We start from the raw sequence: 12014 nt of genomic DNA, 5'->3' as shown, positions 1-12014 counted from the left end.
AAAAATCCCCCGCACTCCCCTTCAAATCCCTCGGTTTTTAAAAATCCCACAAATCCCCCCGACTCGAGGGCCCTGAGATTAAAAACAGGTCATCAAAAACAAATCTTTAATCTAACTAAATTCAAGTTGTTTACCATAAATTCACTGAAGGAAGCGTACTCGATTGCTCAGTTAATGATAACAAAGGTCAAAATCAAAAATTATTACTAAATACAGAGCTGAACCACGTTTTCGTATTTTTGCTCAATGCTCGACTGAAAGCAAAACCATTAGAAGATTCTCAATGAATCTTTGGATCACGTCCTACTGATCAGAATGTTTCACAAGAAAATCATTCTTTGCCGAACGGTTTAACCATTTCCACGGCAGAGTAAAATAAACCAGGCAGGAGCGGTTCATTTTCGAAACGTCAAATAAGGGACCTAATACACTGGATGAAAATGAACTCAAATGAACACTGACATAAATTGAAAAATTTTATTCGCAAAAAATACAGGGCTCCTAGATTATTCAGGTCCTCAGCCAAATCAGCGCTCCCGCCTGGTTAACTTTACTCTGTCGTGCCATTTCCGATTGTAACCTGATGCGCTAGCGTTAAAGATAAAGACAGGAATGGTTAGATCATGGGTATTATGTATAATGTCACACCTTATCTGTGAACCTTAAAAAAAAATGAAAATTTCAAGAAAAAATCATCACCGGGAACATTTATCGCTAATTTTCTGTGGTGAGACAATATTCGAGTATTTCAAATATAAAGTCTGAAGGAGTAATTATCATGCTTCGTTTCGTAACTTCGTATTTACAAACCTAGGAGGAAACAAAATACCGAAATGCCACTCTGTATCGAAAACTCGGTTTTCATGTTTGTGCGCTGAAAGTTTGAACTTTAATTTGTCTTATAAGCTGTTCTATAATCAGGGTTTAATTCTAGATGGAACATACCCCGAGCCCTCAAAATTTAAGAAACTCTTTGTAAAAATCCATCAGCTAGAAAGAATTGCAGAGATTTATTCCCTAATCTAAAATGACCTCAGTCTCACTCTTCGATTATGGATGGTGGTTTCTTGCAAAACGATTACAACTTTCTGGATAGAGATCTGGGATCTGGGCCAATGGTTGATCCTTAGATTTTTTGAAAATGTAAGCTCAAGATGCAGCTGGAACGTTACATGATCTAAAATGGACTCAGGACTAATGCTTTTTTCAAGAAATTACTTTTATTAGTTTATTAAAGTTTCTTCAACTTCTTGAGTGTTTCTTCAATTTCTTTAATGTTAGTCTCAAATATCAATCCTTCTTAGCTTCTCCTCGAGGCTTGCTTTTAAGATATTTCCTTATTTCCTCAGAGGAGTTTTTTCAAAGTTTTCTTTAATAATTTAAGACTTTTTTCAGAAATTTAGAAAAATCTTCATGAAAATAAACCGTAAAATCGAAACTCAAACTCGACTTTTACTCCGAATATATTTTTCGCTACGGGCCCTTTTGACAGAAATAAGAGGCCCTTCTAGACATTTCCCCCCGGTTAAGGCACTGCTTTCGATTATTCCAATACAAAGCATGCGAGTTTAATTAACGACGTCAATCTAGGAGATAATGCACTATGTCATATTTGCATTTGTAGATATTGTAGAAATACTAAAACCGATTGATAATAATTTGCGTTAAGTATCCGCATCGTTCGCCGGGTAGTGCAGAAAATAATGGACAATCAAATAAAATTCATTGAAAATTACGTTTTCCCCAAAATTATTGCCGAAAACAATGTTCTGAATGATTTGAAATTTATTAGAGCCGATGTAAGTAGAAGTAATAATTCAATTGACGGTTTCAAGGGAAACATAATTTTCGCAAGCTTGGTGTTCGAAACGAAAGATCGCAAGTTAGAAACGATTTTTAGTGATAAATTTTCGATGCTAAAAATGGAATTCTTTTCTCTTCATTTTCACAAATATAGAAATGTGGAGAAAAAGGTTGTCGTGAAACTAATGAAACCACCTTCGCCTCTACGAACAACTATGAATGCAGACTATCAGTTTATCAATGAAGTGTTTATATATGAAACGATCATCCCAACGTTCCTGGAAAAATTTCAATCAAAATTTAAAACTATCGAAAAATCTCTTTGGTGCCCGCAAACATATTTAGCAGAGTCCGGTCAATATCCAGCCCTAAGTGATAACACGGAAAGCATATTGGTGATGGAGAATCTAACCGAAATAGGTTTTACCTTGGGACCTCGCATTGATTTGACCGTCGAAGAGTTGACATTAATGACCGAAGCGATTGCACAGTTCCATGCTTGTACATATGCGTTACGTATTAATAACGACCCAGATTTTGAACGGTTGATTAACGGTCTAGTTCCATTTAAATTTCCAAATAAAACCAATCCGCATACGTTACATATACCGCTATATACTAACGCTTTAGAGAGAATCTGCTCATATTTCGACAATAATCCTAAGGAAATTGACAATGAAATATTCGGAAGAAATTTGAATATTTTGCGAACAAAATACAGCAATGATCCAATGGCATTAATGAATCGTTTCTTGCGATCGGACAATGATTTTAGCGTCATTTTGCATGGAGACTACAATCGAAATAATGTTCTATTCAAGTACGAACAGAAGACGGCTGTTGATCTACGCTTTATTGACTTTCAGGAGGTGAAATATGGTTCGCCAGCCATAGATCTGTCGTTTTTCATGTACATAAATATACATCCGAGTCTGTTTGAGAATTGTTTAAACGAAACGTTGTTAAATCGGTATCATTACAAGTTGATTGCATCCTTGTGTGAATTACTTGATTGTAAACCGTGTGACGCTAGATTAACTGCATATTGCTGGGACGATTTCTACAAACATTTTAAACAATTCGCTTTTTACGGTGCCATGGTAGCGGTGATGTTTTGTAAGTTAGAAATTTCGAAATGTAATTGACTTGTGCACAGACCTTAAATGGATCTCTAAAAATACAGTACCATGGATGGCTTGTCCAGAGGATGAATGCGCTCAAATGGCCAAAGTGGTTGAACGAGATGCATGTTCGGAAGAGTTGAGACAGCTACAACTTCATTGCGGTGGCAATGTAATCGACGAAAGAATAGTTGCAGTCCTGAGGAATGCTAGTAAATTAGGCTACATGGATATGATAATCAGAGATGACTGAATGATGATGATCATTGTTACTAACATAATGAATTAAAATGGATTTAGTGGAATTTTGTCTTTGTCCTAAATCCCAGAGAATAACTAGGTGGTGCAGGATTCGAGATGAAACTTCGTTCCATCGGCGATTTACCAGTCGGCAATTTAACAGATCGAATGTGGTAACATTATTAAAGATCTCATCCAGCATCTGAAACAAAACATCCGAGTTAGTAAGAGGCAGATGGTTCGAGATCTTTCATCATCTTTCTGTTGTCGCACATTTTTGGGTTGGTATCGGATGCTGAGACGCGAACGACAAAAGATTGACACTATAAACAGTCACTGTGTTATACGTACCTCAATCGGCAAATCTGCAAATTGGAAATCGAAAAAAAATTAACATAAAGCTCTCCCCTTATTAAAATTTGTAAACTTTCACTAGCGAATCGTATTTCTTATTGGAAAAAGTCAGTTTTCAACTAGTACAGTCCGGGCCTGGTGGTTAATAAAAGGAATGCCAAGCTTTTATTTCGATGTTTGTGACTAGCGATAAGCTTTTCACATGGCCTACTAGATTTGCACTGTGCTTGGTTGTATTAAAAAATAACTGAGGGCGCAAAAAGGCTTATTGAATTCTTAAGTCGAGTTCGAGTGGGCACCGAAAATAACTATGTCACTGATGGTAAATAGTATAGAAATTGTACGAAATCAGAAGGAAATGGAAAATATTTAAGACACGACTTGCCAGCGACATTTTTTGCATTTCACTTGAAACTTTTTTCTACAAAACGCTCAAAAATTCGTTGCCTAACTTCACTAAAGTCTATGGCATAATTTTCTTATTTCCCAGCGCCTTATTTTTTTCCCATGGTCTATGGTCCAAATGGTCTCCATGTAGACGCGGCACTGCTTAACATTACTGTTATTTGCACATTCGAAAAACGATGGAATGCTGGTTGTTTCCTTTTATACGCTGTCTGTGAGTAACATCTAACCGAAAAACCAATAAGGTTGTGAAAGAACAGGTTGAGACATCCACGAATGCATCAAATTTCAGAACCTTGCAAACAACAATTGATTGAAATAGTAATTTCCCGCAATATTCAAAAATTATTTTCAAATTCATCAAACGCTGTTCTTGAAAAATTTCTTGCGTGCTCCACAATTCGTAAATCGTAATATTTTGACAATTTTGACGTTACAAGGTTTCGTTTTTCTACATTACGTAATGTACTGTCACTGGATGGTCTTATACGATATCAATTCAATTCCTTTTTCTAATTGAAAAGTAAGAATTTCGCAGCAAATTCTTCCATTTCAAAACTGTAAATTTCTTTTTCATCGACAGTTTGAACACCTGCGGTGATTGTAGAACAACTCCGTCATGAGTTTATTGAAGGTCCAATATTATGATAAGCCAGAAGGGCAGGATGTATTCGGTAAAATGGTAGCAACAAACAGAACCGCTCTCGCATTTGGATTGGTCACCTCGACCTATGATGTCCTGTTTTATACGAAGCCGCAAGGCTACATTAAAACCATTGGACGGTATGGCTATTTTTGTGGTCCATTTGTGGGTATGGCAAGTGCTTTTACAATGACTACTTATGCTGCCAATAGACTTCGTGGTAAAGATGATACGTAAGTTGAATATGGTTTTATTTGTGTTACATTTCTGTCATGGATTTCTACGGTTTCGGTTTCTTATTACTTGTTCTCTCCAGTCAATTTTCTCGACAGTTGGGAGTCTATTCATTAACCGAAGGAGTTGATCTCAATGTTTTCAAAAATTGCTTCCCATACGAATTTAAGTCAAACGAACGTTCGGTCTTGAACATTTAGCCCTTCCTTGTCGTGAAAACAGAGACATTGACAACCACCTATCGTTGAAACAATTTGGATTTGGATTGTTGGCAAGGCTCATTTTCATCGTAATTTACCTTTTCAGATGGAATTATATGGCTGGTGCCTGTGCATCCGCAGGCGTATTCGGTGCTTGGCGTCGTAACTTTGTTTCCGGATGTACAATGGCTGTTTTCTTCTGTATGTGGCAACCATATAAATAAAATAGACCAAAAGATGCAAGGAAATAATTTCATTTTTCTCCATTACAACCTTAGGCATTGCTGCGGCCGTCAAGAAATTGTCAATAAGTGAAGGTTGGGAATTCTTCCCCGCATGGGATAAGCATATTTACGGGAACGTTCGACACACTAAATCATACGATTTCACTTTATTGGAAGAAAGACCAAAAGGATACACCACCAACAGAGAATGAACGGATTCAAGTTAGTTATTGTAAAAAAAACGGGAAAAAATTTAATAAACCGATGAATCGATTATGGTGTAGTAGATTTTGAATTTGTTTTGTTTATTACATTATTCATTGAGGCCATACAGTTCCTTTTTTATAGATTTGTGCTGGCCAACTGAGCTCTGTTATTATTTCTGGTAGTTAGATCGATAGATTACAGTATCACTGACATTTAAGTGTCGTCGTCAATTTTTTTCCAAGGCTGTATACTTTGGGGAGGTCACGCAGATACAGATACGCGGGTTACACACCACAGTTGATGATAAAATGGCCGATTTCATACAAAAATTCACCTACTCTGATGATTCTCGTCGTCTTGATGATGTGGTGAAATTTTTTACATGTAAAATCATCAGACGTGGTGTGTTTCCGCGTATCTAATAAAATGGCGGTCTGCGTGACCTCCCCAAAGTATACAGCCTTGTTTTTTTCGACTAATCATCGCTGAAAATAGTATTGCTTTTAATTTTACTGTCTCTCCCGCCTAGACTCTTAAGCACAGACAAAAATCCCGGCGAACGTCAAGTAGATTATAGATGGCACATTACATCAATGCGCAGATAGTTGTTAGGATGAATCAATTTTAAAATTTTAATCCAAAAAGCACATACTGTTCCATAACGTGCCGAGCCCAACGTTTATTTTAGTATAACATTAAATTTAAAAAAAATCATTTTTGTGAGCTCTTCAAATTTAGTGAAAATGTTCACTCAAATGACGTCAATGTAATTAACGATTTTTCTGGCTCGCTCCTAGTTTTTTCTTATGAACTGGATTTGTGTTAGTAGCAGAATCTGTTACCCTCGCTGTTACCTTAACCATCGACAGAATCCAGAAATATCTTCAGAATTCCCTGCAGCCTGCAGTTCTATAGTTCCCTACTTCTAGGATAGGGAAGACAGTGTCATGGTTCAATTATTGTTACCAATCGACCTCTGACGACTTGTTAAAAGTCCAGATGTTAGCCGAAAGAATGACCAAGAACGTAAGAAATGCATAGTGTCTAGAAGAAAGAAGTGGTAGGAACGTCAGGATTCGACATTCGGATGAGCTACTCCGTAAACATCGGAAAACGGGACCAATGAAACAGTTATGTCACACGAAAAAGCTTTTTGTAAAAGTAAATTGTAATTTTCATAGGGAAAATCATCAACAAAATCTAAAATCCAACTTTCCATAATCGTTGAACAGAAATCAAGGAGAGGCGAAGTAGAAAAAACTTAAAAAAATCCTTATTAGGACATGCATGACTTTCCCTGGTCATATCTCAGGCTCCTGAACATGGATCATGGCCGGCCAGAAACAATTGAATGTAGCTGTCGAATGACACCACCTTTATGAAAAATATATTGGAAATTTTCAAGGAAAATGGCTTCGAAGTCGATGTATTTTCCGAGACACTTTTTGGAGGAACAATAATACCGACTGCATTCCAACTCCTCCAAAAAAAGTTCTTCCATGAAATATCAGTCATACTTTCCAGAACAGAAGAAACTTTTCAAAAAAATGTTAAAGAACGTATGGAATTACACAAGTACCAGCACTATAGAGGGGGCTTCAAAGAAAAGTCACGCTAATTCTGTTACAGTAATGATAAGTTACGTATCGTTGGAAAGCTGAGTGCAGGCTCTTTCAGTATATTTCAGAAATAAAAACATTATTTAGTTCGACAAATACGAACTAAGGATAAAACTCCAACGAAACATCAGATTGTCCAAAAGTTATTTTTTTTTTCAAAAACTCTTTTGTTTTGAATTCTTTATGAAATTATAGATTAAATAACGGTTTGACCACTCATAAGGTAAGCGAGGTAGTAGCTGACCGGCTAAGCAATTTTTCAACTTTGGTCATCAGTATCTCAGGATGATTTCGATGAAGCTAAGTTTTTCCTTCGTCAGAATTTAATTTGATCTGTTCCCATTCCGTAGAATATCAGAAATATTGACAATTAATTTATTTTTATTGTAAAAAACTGATTTTACTGAAGCACTGTTTTGATGCAGTAGCTGACTACTAAAAAACGGATGTTTTTATACCTGACCAGTCTTGTTGCAGTAGTTGACCGCTACAAAATTAAGACATTTTTCACATTTTTCGCAATAATTTCGCATTATTCGACACATTTTCACTCTTAATTCACTGATATTAACCAATTAACCAATATGATAAAAACTCATAAAAACACAAAATGTCAACGAATTTTAATCACATCATTTTGTACACAACAATGCACATGGAAGGTGAATTTGTCACATGAAGAAAAATGTACGGAATTTGGTGCGGTCAACTACACAAACATGGCATATTTTTGATGCAATGTTTTGACCACCATGTAATTAATCAAATATTAACTTTTAGACGCTATTTATGTTAATAATATTAATTGTCGAACTATTTACTACCTAAAAACACCAAAACTTTGTCCATTAATAATTCTTTTGTCAATAAAAACCTTAAATTAGACCACACCGATCTTACGATTTTCTTAAGAAATGTGCAACTTTGTACTGAGATGGTGCACTGGTTTCATTTTGTGGTTTTATCAAATAAGTAAACATAATAATCGCATTATTTTCATGAAAAAATTAATCTTTAGGCTCTAAAGATCAATTATAACGTTAATTTGCGTATTTTCATTTGTAATTATTTTCCAAAACTGATAAATAATGTAGCTGGTCAGGTACACCTGCACGGTCAGCTATACCCTCGCTTACCTTATTGCATCTTTAGTTCTTAGTTTCACTTCAAAATTGTGCAATTTTTTGCTAAAAAATTACTTACGTGAAACCATAAGTAAAATTAAAAAATCTTTTTTGGAAAAATTATCAGGGGATGAGGGGACTCGGCCGGTAATGGTTAAATTTAAATATTAAAATCGATCCACCCACTACGGACTTCTGAACATAACATTTGATAGAACTTTCTACTATTGAGTTGACTACAGAGAATTGGAAGAGGGTTGTTACGGACACATTATTTTAAATCCTGCTTTCCATCGACATTTCATCTTTATTCTTGATTCAAAACAAAATTTCAATTACAAAAAAAAGTGTAAATAAAAACCTAATTAGTATCTTAACTGACCGGCTATCACGACAAACGAGAAGTGTAAACCAATATCGTCATTAGCATCTACACCAACTCCAGTTTTTCTACATCAGTTCTCCATAAAATAGTGTCGAGGCAGAGGATCGTTATCCACGCCTCAATTACCGTTCTGTATATCATTGTTATAGACGTCCATTATTTTCTCGATAATTTGCCAGGACATTTCCTTGGTCAAACTCTTGGAGAACACCTGAAACACAATCACCATTTAATCAATCAAATGAGTCATCGGTTCATTTTTAAATGGGGTCCATCTCACCCTGTACCAAACGCCATTGTCATCAAAATCGTCAGTCAACGGTACTTGAATGCCATAGATTTGAAATGTCAATAATAAGCAGCAAATTGCAATGTCTGCTGGAGTGTAGTCTAATATGTAGGGGCTGGCATGAAAATCATGTAGGAATGAAGCTGCAGTTTTTGCAACGGGCATCGAATTCCAAACGTTCGGCCCGAACCATTCTTTCAGCGACAGCATATAGTGTAGCATATACTGTGAATCAAGGGGAGACTCGGTCAACCAAATTGGAATAAAATGTTCAACGAAATCAGGACATCAGTTCAGCAACTACACTTGTACCATCATTATTTGGTCACACGTAGTAGATCACAAAGAGTGAGTGCAACTGCAAACGCAATAAAATGGAGAAGCTCACCTTATGTGGATGTTCAACGTTCATATCGAATTTCAACATTCTCGTTATCAACAATTCTGCTTGAACTATACCATCTCTCATGGCCCAATACTCATCGCCAAGCTCCAATGGACTGGCTCCTGCAGCAAATAAAAATTTGCAATTGAACGAAGAGCCTTTTTTTTCGAAATTAATTGACAAAACTCACCCCGATTCAATGTGTTGTGAGCAACGTTAATAATATCACGAATTTTAATTGGATCGTCCTTTATCTTACCGGCTAAGTACAGTGATGACGATGCAATTAACTACAAATTTTTACCGCAAAATATTTAAATCAGTCGCCGAATTTACGTCGCATTTTAAATTAAACTCACAAATTCATCGTATTCAGCCTGGGTCACCTCTCTGTAAAATCGATGGAATATAACTGCTGCGGTTGCACATGTTAATGGTTTCATGTTCAGTTTGATGGCACATTCGAATATGAATCGGGGAGCAACAGCTTGTTTGTTGTCAGCGGTCCTGCAGAGGTTAGGATTGGGTTAGCTAATTTGTCTAACTTTGGACGAACTAGTCAGAGTGATGAAAGGTGAAGAAAAGGTAAAAATGAACGAACATACTACGTCTTATATCGTATTTGCGTGTTGGTATATCACTTCATGAATGCACAGACTTTTGAAAAAGCAGGACACACACTGAAGTTCCGGAGTTAAGCGTAAATCAGTGAGAAATACTAATATCTGACACTAGTATGATACGACCCTGACCAGTCCACTAAATTTTATAAATGAAATTACAAAAAATTGACGTTCGTTCCACTTACTTGTAATCAATTGTAGTTGGAGTCTTAGCTGTTTTCGAGAAAAATGCATTGGAACGATGCTGAAGAGCTGCCATTTTTCTGCAATTACAATTCCAAATTTCGGTAATTTATTGCTATAGACTGCTCTACGTTCGAATTTTAAACACTCGTTATCGATTACTAAATACAATTTAAACACAACGAGTCGATATAACCGTATTCAAACAAAATGTTTAATCAAATTATCATCTAGAAATCGATGTGAATTTTAACAAAATTATGATGGAGTCCACGTAAGACTCAACGACCACAAAAAAAAAATGTTGTAAAAGAAAGGTTGCAAAATATAATTAGAAACCTGTAATAAGTAGTCCAAACAGACGGTTCGTATATTGTATGCAACAATTGTTGAATGAAACGATTTTGCTGGAATTTACAACTTTGTGGATTATTAGCAAGAGGTACCGCTGCACATCAAATTCAATTTTATTCACAAATCGCTCATGATCGTTTTATTTGATGTTTTAATTGAAGATTTGTGAAAGTTTTAACAAAAACTTTATTGCTGCAATATACAAAACAGCATGCCGCTTCAAGTGACAGCGAGTACGACTGATGGTACGACTCTTTTGTCATCTGCGCAGTGCCACCACTCGTCTGTTTTCATCAACTCAATTATAAAAAGCTCCATCTAGAACTCAGTTATTCTGTTCTATTAAGGCTATAATGTTAAAGATTTTTTTCGTTTACGCTGCTGTGTTTCTAGCGATACTTTTTTATTGTTTCCACCCTCCACCTCCTCCAATAGCAGATTTTTTTTATTTCTAAATTTCGAAATGAGGGCTATGTGCTACGTCATCTGTTATCGACAACGGCGACAGTATAAATAAACGAATGGCTCTGTGATTTTTCTTTAAACAGTAAACAGTAAAGTTATAACTAATGAAGTAGCAGATTTCTTGTGTCATCGTGTTGTTAGAAAGATGTGGCCAGCACCTCTCGACATATTGTTCTTTCACAATGTCTACGGCTAGAACTAGAAACGCACAGCCTACCTATCAGCCTTCAAATATTTATATGCCAAGCATGTTAATGCTAAGAGCAGTGCTTTGTTTTAGTCTACATTCCTTTTTACTTTTGCCAAACAGATTCTGTCTATAGACGTATTAATGGTTAAAATAATGAGGAGAGAGGATTCATTTCCTTCATCGGTCGAATCTGCATCATATGTTCATCTTTCGATTGTTTCCTTGATTGCATTAATACGAAATGTTTCAATTTGTCTTAGATTCCAAATTTCAGATTGGTTTGTTTTCGTTTTCTTATTTTATTTAAGAATTGAGAAATTAAAAAAAAAAAACCTTAAGTTTTTTCTCAACATAGGCGGGAAAATGGTAATTTTCTCACCTCAGCTGAAACTTTAAGAGCCTTTTTTGTGAAAAACGTTGGGTGGTCCTCTGGAAAAAGGTCGAAAATTTCTCTACGCTCTTACCCAAAGCACCTCGCAGTGTAATAGTTATTTACGTCACACGGACATTTCATTTTCGCGAGACATATTAAGTTTTTCATGCTTGAAATTTTTACTCTAGGCTCTCTTAGGAAGCATGAAAAGTATTTTTTTCTATTACCCTGCTAAATGATTTGTCTTTCCCAAAATAAAATCATCGAAATGAAATTTCCAACTTTTTCCCACTAGGTGAACAAATAACTATTACGCTTGCGATGTGATAACTGGGACAATTTTCATTTATTGCTTAATATTTTAAATATTGTGTTGGAAACGACCAGTTAGGTACTTTTTCCTCAAGCGCGATAATGTCTCATTTTCCACCCGTCGAGGAGATTTTTTTTAATGAATGGAGAAGAGCAGAGAGTTACGTTTAGTTAAGACACTCGATTTCTCTTTAGAAACGTTGTGCTGAACATTGGTACTCACTATTTTATTGACTTTTAGTTGTCTCTAATGTTTTTTTTTTGTATTTTTTCAAAATTTT

General features: G+C 35.8%; 3 protein-coding genes across 4 annotated transcripts; 2 read left to right on the top strand and 1 right to left on the bottom strand.

The window, feature by feature from the left end:
- The first annotated feature begins 1634 nt into the window (after positions 1 to 1634).
- LOC119066181 lies at positions 1635 to 3248 on the top strand. Of its 2 annotated transcripts, none has more exons than XM_037168486.1 (3): positions 1635 to 1882; positions 1958 to 2919; positions 2987 to 3248. In XM_037168486.1, exons 1-3 carry the CDS (start codon positions 1704 to 1706, stop codon positions 3175 to 3177), a joined length of 1332 nt encoding a protein of 443 aa, XP_037024381.1. In that variant the 5' UTR covers positions 1635 to 1703; the 3' UTR covers positions 3178 to 3248. The 2 variants fall into 2 exon arrangements, with proteins under 2 accessions (XP_037024381.1, XP_037024391.1); XM_037168496.1 differs by having other exon boundaries at positions 1710 to 1799; positions 2987 to 3247.
- Positions 3249 to 4321: 1073 nt separating this feature from the next.
- LOC119066172 (NADH dehydrogenase [ubiquinone] 1 alpha subcomplex subunit 11) lies at positions 4322 to 5519 on the top strand. Its single transcript, XM_037168474.1, has 4 exons — positions 4322 to 4446; positions 4507 to 4799; positions 5107 to 5201; positions 5279 to 5519. The coding sequence occupies exons 2-4, from the start codon at positions 4543 to 4545 to the stop codon at positions 5434 to 5436; spliced, it is 510 nt and encodes a 169-aa protein (XP_037024369.1). The 5' UTR covers positions 4322 to 4446; positions 4507 to 4542; the 3' UTR covers positions 5437 to 5519.
- Positions 5520 to 8448: 2929 nt separating this feature from the next.
- Positions 8449 to 10655, bottom strand: LOC119066162 (cyclin-Q). Its single transcript, XM_037168461.1, has 7 exons — positions 10379 to 10655; positions 10042 to 10119; positions 9593 to 9740; positions 9424 to 9523; positions 9237 to 9355; positions 8840 to 9073; positions 8449 to 8770 (listed from the first exon to the last, which is right to left on the bottom strand). Exons 2-7 carry the CDS (start codon positions 10113 to 10115, stop codon positions 8678 to 8680), a joined length of 768 nt encoding a protein of 255 aa, XP_037024356.1. The 5' UTR covers positions 10116 to 10119; positions 10379 to 10655; the 3' UTR covers positions 8449 to 8677.
- Positions 10656 to 12014: the final 1359 nt, after the last annotated feature.

Source organism: Bradysia coprophila, chromosome II (genome assembly GCF_014529535.1).
Source record: "Bradysia coprophila strain Holo2 chromosome II, BU_Bcop_v1, whole genome shotgun sequence".
Taxonomy (NCBI): Eukaryota; Metazoa; Arthropoda; class Insecta; order Diptera; family Sciaridae; genus Bradysia; species Bradysia coprophila.
The sequence above is the reverse complement of the archived record's forward strand: the minus strand, read 5'-3'. Positions and strand labels throughout refer to the sequence as shown.

Coding starts and splice junctions, on each gene's coding strand:
- LOC119066172 (XM_037168474.1), top strand. CDS start 4,543: ATGAGTTTATTGAAGGTCCAATATTATGATAAGCCAGAAGGGCAGGAT. Junction 4,800..5,106: donor CTTCGTGGTAAAGATGATAC/GTAAGTTGAATA, acceptor TTACCTTTTCAG/ATGGAATTATATGGCTGGTG. Junction 5,202..5,278: donor TACAATGGCTGTTTTCTTCT/GTATGTGGCAAC, acceptor TTACAACCTTAG/GCATTGCTGCGGCCGTCAAG.
- LOC119066162 (XM_037168461.1), bottom strand. CDS start 10,115: ATGGCAGCTCTTCAGCATCGTTCCAATGCATTTTTCTCGAAAACAGCT. Junction 9,524..9,592: donor AGGCTGAATACGATGAATTT/GTGAGTTTAATT, acceptor AAAAATTTGTAG/TTAATTGCATCGTCATCACT. Junction 8,771..8,839: donor ACAATGGCGTTTGGTACAGG/GTGAGATGGACC, acceptor ATTGTGTTTCAG/GTGTTCTCCAAGAGTTTGAC.
- LOC119066181 (XM_037168486.1), top strand. CDS start 1,704: ATGGACAATCAAATAAAATTCATTGAAAATTACGTTTTCCCCAAAATT. Junction 1,883..1,957: donor TTCGAAACGAAAGATCGCAA/GTTAGAAACGAT, acceptor TCACAAATATAG/AAATGTGGAGAAAAAGGTTG. Junction 2,920..2,986: donor CATGGTAGCGGTGATGTTTT/GTAAGTTAGAAA, acceptor CTAAAAATACAG/TACCATGGATGGCTTGTCCA.